General features: G+C 37.0%; 1 protein-coding gene across 1 annotated transcript; it reads right to left on the reverse strand.

Moving 5' to 3' along the window:
• Positions 1–53: 53 nt before the first annotated feature.
• LOC117105311 (multiple epidermal growth factor-like domains protein 10) lies at positions 54–8,887 on the reverse strand. The gene is made up of 5 exons (XM_033246430.1): positions 8,739–8,887; positions 8,221–8,313; positions 7,519–7,619; positions 6,423–7,224; positions 54–177 (listed from the first exon to the last, which is right to left on the reverse strand). The coding sequence occupies exons 1-5, from the start codon at positions 8,843–8,845 to the stop codon at positions 54–56; spliced, it is 1,227 nt and encodes a 408-aa protein (XP_033102321.1). The 5' UTR covers positions 8,846–8,887.
• Positions 8,888–9,366: the final 479 nt, after the last annotated feature.

Consider the following 9,366-nt stretch of genomic DNA (forward strand, 5'->3'; position numbering starts at 1 on the left):
ATTATTATTATTATTATTATCATTATCATTATTATTATGAAAGGTAAGCCAATTTAAGTAAGATAATAATAGGTGGACGGTAACAAATAAAAGCAAAATATATAAAATAACTGTGATGTCTTACCAAAGTTGTCAGGCCTTTTTGTAATTGCAGATGTTTGAATATTTTCAGCAATCCTGAAGTGGAAAACAAATCGAAAACACATGCAATAATATTCAACAGAAATGTTCGTCAGTCAAAAAAATGCCCTGGATATTGATTTAGAAACCAAGTAAAGTGATAAGGCAGGAGTAACACAAAAGCTGAGCGACGGAAAAGAGAGTACGCTTGTGGAAAAGTTGCATGAAGCGCCATCATTGTATGCTAGCTATACAAAGTCGGGTTGAACAACTGTCCAAAATTACGCAGGAATTTGTACAAAATACGTCAAGTTGAGGGCGCCAGGCCTAAGGCGAGTACGTCCAAAATACGTCAACTTGAGGGCGCTTAGCATGTCCAATAAATAAGAGAGTACATCCGAGTAGTGTACATCCAAAATACGTCAACTTGAGGGCGCTTGGCATTTCCATAGGATAGAGTTCCTGCGACAGGGCCTAGGCCTTTTTACTGGACAACTTAGAAATTCGTATAGTAAATGGGTGTTTGTGGCACGCCTCAGCTAGGGACCCAGTCCGAGGGTATCTCCAAAATAACTAGTAGCAGGGGCGGATCCAGCCCGGTAAGAAAGGGGGGGGGGGGGGGGGGTGAATGTCCAAACTAAGTGAGAGTCTCAGGAAAGAGCCCCTGGTAGGGGTGCAGGGAGAGTTGCCCCCTTAAACTTCTAGCACCTTCATTAATTTGAGTTGATATTTGATTGATTTTTAATATTTAGCATGGTAATTTTCTGATAAGCTTTACAAAACAATATTTTTACAAAAAAATAGAGGGGGCGTACGCCCCTTACCCCCCCTCTAAATCCGCCACTGAGTAGTATATAATAAGAGAAATCCGTAAGTCATACGGTAACTGAAAAAGTACTACGCTACTTTTATAGCTAGCTAGGCCTAATCTAGTACTACCTACCTACCTACGTACTGTACTGCAGAGGCCTATTTTAATACACTATTTAGATAGACTCTTCTTTTCACATCTTGTGCCAGAGGTCGAAACATTTTTTTCATTTCTTAAAACTTATATAGTGGTGTAGAATAGTCTTTCAAGAACATTTCCAGAAAAAAAAATAATGTGACACGATTCTTCGTTACGGAGTTATGGATTTTTAAGTAACATGAGTTCAATAATTTTGCCTCGAAGCTTATATTATCATATTTTTGTTTGCTACGCACCACTGACTTGATCAATTGACAACAAATATCTTATAACACAAGATAGTGTTCTCCGCGATTTACGCGTGCAAATTCTGTAATACGGCATGAATGGCGCCCTCTTGCTAAATTGGAAACTTTTGACCCTTGAGCGCTCTGACCATACTGTACACCGCGCGACTTTACGTTTAGGGTATCAATCCTGTGAAACAAGAACCATCTCAGATCCATGGCAACAGATAGGACGCCCTCTTCCAAAACTGATTACTTTTTCTCTTTGGTAATAACCAAATAACGCATGAATGGCGCCCTCTTGCTAAATTGGACTTTTGAACCTTGACCGACGCTTCTCTTTGTTACGCGTAAATCGCGGAGAACGCTATCCATGGGCGTCGATTGGTGGGGACAGGGGGACGCGTCCCCCCACTTTTCAAAGTAGGGGGACATCATATCGATTGTCGCCCCCCCCCCACTTTTCACCAATCTTCTATAATTAAAACCCCACTTTTAAAAGCGAATGGAAAGAATAACAAAATGCATGACTCATGAATTTTGTCTGTTCACATTTCTAAGTGCGGTACGTATTTTCCGGACCAAAATCGAGTAAAAACGCAATTGTTTAAACATTTCGTAACCATCTCAGAAACCCACTAGATCGATTTTATGGGTGCAACGATTATCAGAGGCTAAATTTATTGTGAAAACAATGTACTGAACGTTGTTAAAATTGGAAGCATGTATCCTTATTAGGCCAATATTTTTACAAATTCAAAAGTGCACAATTTCTACTATGAACAATTTATTCCTTTTTTTATATTATTATAACCAGTACGTATATACTAGTGTTTAATATTATCTTTAATATAGGATTACTGTTTTTCCTAATTTTAGCCTTTAACACGGATATGTCTAGGCCCCTACCTATTTCGATTAAGTGATAAGCCTACCAAAAGTTTACAAACTCCAGTGTTACATTGACGCAGTCTCGCAATGACGCCATAACAATCAGTGGCAGATTCAAGTGGGGCCGAGCCGACCTTAATTTTTTCAAAATTATTTTTTTTAATGGAAAAAAAACAAAGGAAAATTATAATTAGAATGTAGGTCTGAGAGTGCCATTTCCGGCAATCTAGTGTGTCATAATCATAAATTTTCTTTACTCAGCCCCAACCATATGGTGGGGCTGAGGTGATCTACTTTTCCAACGTGCAAGTCCCTCCCTGTTCCCCCTCTAATTTGCTTTCCTGGAGCCGCCACTGATAATGATAAATTAAGTAAATCACCTTTATATTTGTGAAATCAAAATGCTAACTAATGTTTTGTGTGCTCCCTATCTCCCTAGTCCTGTTTGATCGTAAATTAGACGGTATTATTTCCACTCACAATAATTTATCGCAATATTACTTGCACAAAAGTGAAATTCAAAAAGAGGAGAAAAGCAAACACTTCTTGATTGATTTTAAAAGTAGTGTACATGCAAAAAGACTAAATTAATGACTGTTTTAAGTTTATTTTATTTGTTTTTCATAGTTCAAATTTTGAATACGTTGCAAGCTAATCAGTAGATAATAAATCATTATTTTTATGAATGTTAGTTTGCACGAAATATATAAGCGGGCATAATTATGACTAAACAGGATAATTTAAAAAACTTTTTATGATGAGTATTTCAGTGGCAGATTCGAAGGGGCCCAGCCGGAACACCATCACTATTTTTTTTTCTCGAAATTTAAAAGTGGAGAAAAATTAAAATTATATTCAGATTCAGTCTGAGAGTGCCATTTCCGACCAACTGGAGGTGCCATAATCATAAACTTTCTTACCTCAGCCCCAACCATGGTGGGGCTGAGGTGGTAGTCCAGCTACACTCTCCATCTGTAAAAGTCCTCTCTGGGCCCAGCTCTATTTAAAATTACTGGATCCGCCACTGGATATTTTGAAAATTTCGTATGGAAATAAATGTTAATTGCATTGCTTAAAAATAAATTAAAAGGTTATATTATGCGCCAGAGCTTCCGGGGCTTCGCCCCCTGGTCCCCAACCATTGCTTGGGCCTACGGCCCAAGGCTTTATTTTTCATTTCGTCCCATCCCACCCCTCCCCCCACTTTCAGCCACGGATCGACGCCCTTGACGCTATCTTGTGTTAAGATCTTTGAATTGGCACCAAGATGGCAGATAGAGGGCGGCCAGTAGTCACGTGACCTGCACCGCTCATATCGCAACTCTCTCTATATAGGAATTCTACCATAGGAGAGTTAGCCAAAATACGCCAACTTGACGGCGCTATTCCTTTTCAATATGGGAGAGTACACCATCCAAAATACGTCAATTTTAGAGCGCTATTCCTACTTTCCGGTTATGCCAACTTTGTATCCAAAATACGTTAACTTGAGGGCGCTATGCATCTTCCAATATAGGGAGTGAGTATATCCATATTAATTTTTTATACCTCCATGGTATATTGGAAATGCGACATCTTGAGGGTGCAAGCATTTCCAATAAAAGACTAGGTGAATACTGCAATTGTATTAAGAAAAATAATTGTTGTATTGTATTGTTGTAATTTATGAGAGTGCAATTTCCGGGCACCTAGAGGCAGGCGCGGGTCATTAATATTATTATTATTATTCTTATTATTATTATTATTATTATTATTATTATTATTATTATTATTATTAATCTAGACCTCTTCGCACCGTTCGCCAATATAAAGTGATAGCAGTGCCTGGTGGTCTGCCGAATTGCAACTCTTTCTGTCAGAAATAACACCTACCCAAACCAAAATAGACAAAATAAAATTGTTGCATTGTCTAAGTATTAATCAAAGAGGGACTGTAATTAATTCGGCTGCGCGATAACGTACCCCGGTACACTGTTGAGTTCTTTTATTATAACGAATGCTGTTCGTTAAAAAATAAAAAAAAGTCTTTAATGGAGTTGGTAGCCTAATTGTAGACCAGCTTAAAACTTACGAACACACTTAGATACAATATATCTAAAAAGAAAGTCAAAGATGGCCACTGAGAGGCTGAAAGTGAACACAGAACCTGACGAAGAGCAACGACGTGAATGGTATGTAAATTTCAAATCATACAGCGTTGGAAGTGGAAAAATAATAATAAAAAAAAATACTGAGAAATTGAGAAGATATCTAATAAGCGTATAATACTGTATTAATTGGCAGGTAAAATGTAAAGTTTCCAGGCCCGTACATACAGTAGGTGGGGTGTTACGAAGAATGTGTATAACGCACCCAACCAAATTTGATAAGGTCAACATTTCCAAGACAGTCGAGAATGTACTAAATATAAATTTGTGATTTTCTGTGATTTAAAAATAAAATCTTAATTTTTTACATTTAACCAGTAGGCCTAATCTACTCAGTTCGTCGTGATTCGGAAAACGCAATTTATTCAATTTTTTGAAATTTTGGCTTAGGGGCACCTTGTGGATGTAATCTATCATGGAACGTGATCATATACTCCTAACAATTTTTCGAAATATGAAATTATTATGAGAGTTACGCATTATATCCGACCGTCCAACCACTACTATGCATTGAAATGTTGGCAATCAACCAATCACAGAAGACATTTATGCATATTTAAATACTTTCCCAGCTGGTGGCGGTACAATAAAAATGCATTAGTATTTTTCCTGAAGTTACAACTTAAAATTTGTGGTCATAAGATTAATTTTAGAACCGCATTATTAACACGATTATTAGGTAAATCCTTCCAGGTCGGCGCGTGCACTGAAAACGTTTTTTTTTTTAATTTATTTTTTTTTAAAATTGGATTTAACATGTGTATAATGATTTTGATAAACAATCATAATTCTCTGTATTATCTATTAAACATTTAAAAAATGAACTTCCTTATGTTGTGGTTATATTAGTCTGTAATATTTTTTAAGAAGACTATTCAACAAACAACATAAAACAAAATCTCCACGTCGGTGCATGCATAAAACGTATAATTTCCTGAAATTTTGATTTAGAGCGAACTTTCTTATGATTTAGGCCTAAGGAAATGTAAATGTATATGGGTCTGAACTTTGTATGTGACAAAGTGTTCTTTCTTATGTTGTGGTCATATTAGAATATAATATCATTAAAGACCATTCAACAAACAACATGAAACATATATCAAACGTTTAGGTTAAACTTTCCGCTTCTGAGCATGCATATAACGTAAGTTTTTAGATATTATTTTCATGACATTGAGAATGTACTGATTATATAAATTGTAGATAGTTAGTGTTGTCCGATTGTGTGCATTGAAAATGTGACGACGAACTCAAGATACGGGCCTCGGTTGACACTCATATCCAAAGTCCTGTTAATTAACCTTGACCAGGAGTCTGTCCTCACCTGCTACGATGCCTCCTCCTCCTTATCATCATCACATCACCATCATCATCATCATCATATCATCATCGCAATATTAATTGTCCATGGTAAAAATGGGGGAAAACTATTAATTTAGTATGTATTCATCTATCAATAGAAGTCTCGTAATGCACGTAAGTGCATTTTTTCAGCATCTAGAACTTTCCGAAGCTAAGAGAACCCCAAGACTAACGCAAAGCACCCCCCGCCCCATGTCTAAAATGGGCTTCCAGCGACGGAACGAGCAAACATTACGTTCTCTTCCCATGATCCCACCAACTGAGGGACCCCATTATGTGCGATAGTCAGAGTTAAAGCTCAGTTTCCATATAATCGCTCACCCTATCGGCGATATTCGCCGACAGTTGTCGGGAAGGTTGAACCTGATTCAACTTTTCCGATTGCGTTGCAGACGCGGACGAATCAGGGTGCATTGCTAGCTGCCCTGCGCAATCGGGAAGGCACCCCGATTCGTCTGTGAAACACAACTGTCGCCGATAGGGTGAGCGATTCTATAGAAACCCAGCTAAAACTCTAGATCCGCGCCCGAGAGGTCCCTATTATCAAAATGTTCTATTCCCTTAGTCCCAACCATGGTGGGGGCAGTGAGCTGGACCCTCACGCACCCCTACCTACAAATCCTGCATCCACCCCAGGGCGTCATGGTCAAACAGTATGCTGAATGCAGAAAGCAAGAGTATAAATTTAAAAAAAAAAGAAATTACCGGAGGCAGGATAACGTGTCTTCACTCCATGTGGAATTTGATGGACATAAGCAATGTCCATCTTGGTCACAACCATAATCCTTACTGCAATTGACTGGACATTTTAAAGAGCCAATCGCTGGCTTTAAACTTTCTTGACAGTATTTGCCAGACGAACCAGGAGTGCATTCACACTCCCCTGTTGTTGGGTCACACGTTGCATTATTATTACATAAGCACCTACGATGGCATCCATCTCCCCATAAACCTGTACAGCGTGTTTCGCAAAATTTCCCCAAGTAGCCAGGCGGACATTTGCATCTACTCTCACTGCCAGTTTGGTCACACGTAGCTCCATTGCGACAACAGTCTGGGAACCAGCCACATTGTACATTATCGCCATCATGACAGATGTCTCCACAGAATAGTCCTCCAAATGGCAGTGCACACTCGCATTCACCTGTTATATGATGACATTGACCACCATCCAAGGTGCAGCTCTTGCAATCAAGAGCGCAGTCTTTTCCATACCATCCCGTGCTACACTTCTCATCACAAGTTGGTCCAGTCCAGCCGGGCGAGCAATCGCATTGCCCTTTAACTGGATCACATGTACCACCATTACTGCAAGCCGGACATTCTAGGCTGCATCTTGGACCGTAGAAATTTACTGGACAGCGCTCACTGCAGTAATCACCAATCCAACCGTCGGAGCAGTTGCAGGTTATATTGTAGTTGGTATTGAGACATGTTCCCCCATTCTGACAACATTGATCCAATTCGGGAGAGCAGACCCTGTATGCTTTTTTAGTTTCTACGCAATCTATTTAAAATTACGAGAATTATGAATTAGTTTTAACTGTAGCAAACTTAGAAATAATAATACAGGTACTGGAAACAACTCAGGTCATAATACTAAACAATGTTATTGAAATCACACCAATGAAGTTATGAACATACAAACTCACTTATAATCTCTGATACAAATTAGTATAACTGTCATATTAATTACGGTATTATAGGTCTTTTAAGTAAATAATAGAAATGATACCAAGATTTCTTAATGATAAATATTTTTATGTTTTCTATTTAATTTATGGTTGTTTAAACGACTTACCATCTTCACAGCTTTTTCCGGTTTGGTAGAATCCAGGACGACAGTATAATTCCGTTTCCACTGTGGCAATGATAAAATGTTGGGATTCGTGTCTTGTTCCACTAACAAAAAAATACAAGACTAAATGTTGTAATTGTTCTTTTTATGTATTTTAATATTATTCAGGCACAGGATACATTCAACTTCCTATTGTTTTGAAGCTTATCATAATTGGTGATATTGTCGTAACAAAGCTATTTTGGACAATAGAAAATAACGACAACAACAACAGAAGCAGTAGCGATATCAGCAGCACCAGCAACACAAACAACAAGGTTAGCTAATTTCCGTTTCAAAAACACGTGGCACCAAGCAAAATAATCAACATAGGAGCATTTGCAATAATAATAATAATAATAATAATAATAATAATAATAATAATAATGATTATAGTTACAGTTGTAGTAATAGTAGTAATATTAGTAATAGTAATAATAATAATAATAATAATAATAATAATAATAATAATAATAATAATAATAATGATAATAATAATAATTTACATTTGTATATTACATATTGCGTAGTGCCTGTATGAGTTTTACGTCAAAGACACTAAAGGCCTATCTTTACTAGTCGGATATGGTAAAGACCGCTCTGGAGAAATGTGATATATCACACCCGCCAGTAATGTAAACAGTAAAGTAAATAACGTTAATTTACCTTTTCTTTCGACATTGCTTTCCTAAGCTGCAATAAGTATAAGTGAAAGTATCAATGGACACCTCTTTAGTTATATTTTTCCAACTTGTCACACTAAGGAATCAAAAAGACAGAAATTTGATTATTTTTATATTTGCAATCTACCTTATTGAGTAAGGACAGAATGTTTGTTACGATTTACCGTCCAGACGCCTGCACAAATATGGCAGAAATATATCATAGCACCAAAATATATAGAAAAATACAAGTTGTCCAGTTTCGGCGAGTCTTGAAAAATCTTTTCTACAGACACGGTTGGAAAAACATGTTTAAAATTTAGGAACTTGGATATTTTCTTAGCCTCAATTGATAGAGCCGTGTAATTCAGTAAAGGGTACTGGCATATTTTGGTGCTGTTAACATGCAAAGAACATTACAATTATAATCATCATACAATTAAACATTTTATTTTCATCTTACAGCAATGCAATAAACATACATACATTAACAATTTAATGAATAAAAATTTGTTTACATACTTTCGAGAAAAGACATTCACCGCTCCCAATTCAAGCCCACTGCTTGAATCAGCCTGACTAAAATAAATTAGTGCTACGGCTACTGATGTAAGAAACAGTTTAAGCATTTTCTACATGTACTTGGTCTAAGCCATCCGAATTGTCCGACATCATCGCATCCTTTGATTTCATGTATAAGTGAGCATCATAAAAAACGTTTTTAGTTTTGATTTTTTTTTAGATTGTTTCCTTATTGTGTTTTCGCCGCCAATAACCTTCCGCTATATTTGAGTGCAGAACTGAAGTGTTAGGTAGCTTTCGTTTGCGTGACGAAGTGAAACGTAACCATCCTGCTTCTCTGGTAGATTCATTCCGAACAGCATCTTAGAAATCAGACGATAAAGGCGTTTCGCATGCGCAGATGTCACCAAGTACGTTCTAGATGTAACCATGGACCTATTAATAATTAATAGGTCCATGATGTAACCATCTTCGTTTAATGGAAAGCTCCTTATTATCTACTACACTTTAAATTATATTTTTAACAGTTGAGTGTTTTTGACACAATTTCAAATTCAGTAACCTTATATTTAGGCCATTTTAATTATCGAGATACATTTTCTTATGCCAATTTTAGCATGGTTTCTTT

This window comes from Anneissia japonica, unplaced genomic scaffold (assembly GCF_011630105.1).
Source record: "Anneissia japonica isolate Jap-2015-1 unplaced genomic scaffold, ASM1163010v1 scaffold287726_len2788222_cov184, whole genome shotgun sequence".
Lineage (NCBI taxonomy): Eukaryota > Metazoa > Echinodermata > Crinoidea > Comatulida > Comatulidae > Anneissia > Anneissia japonica.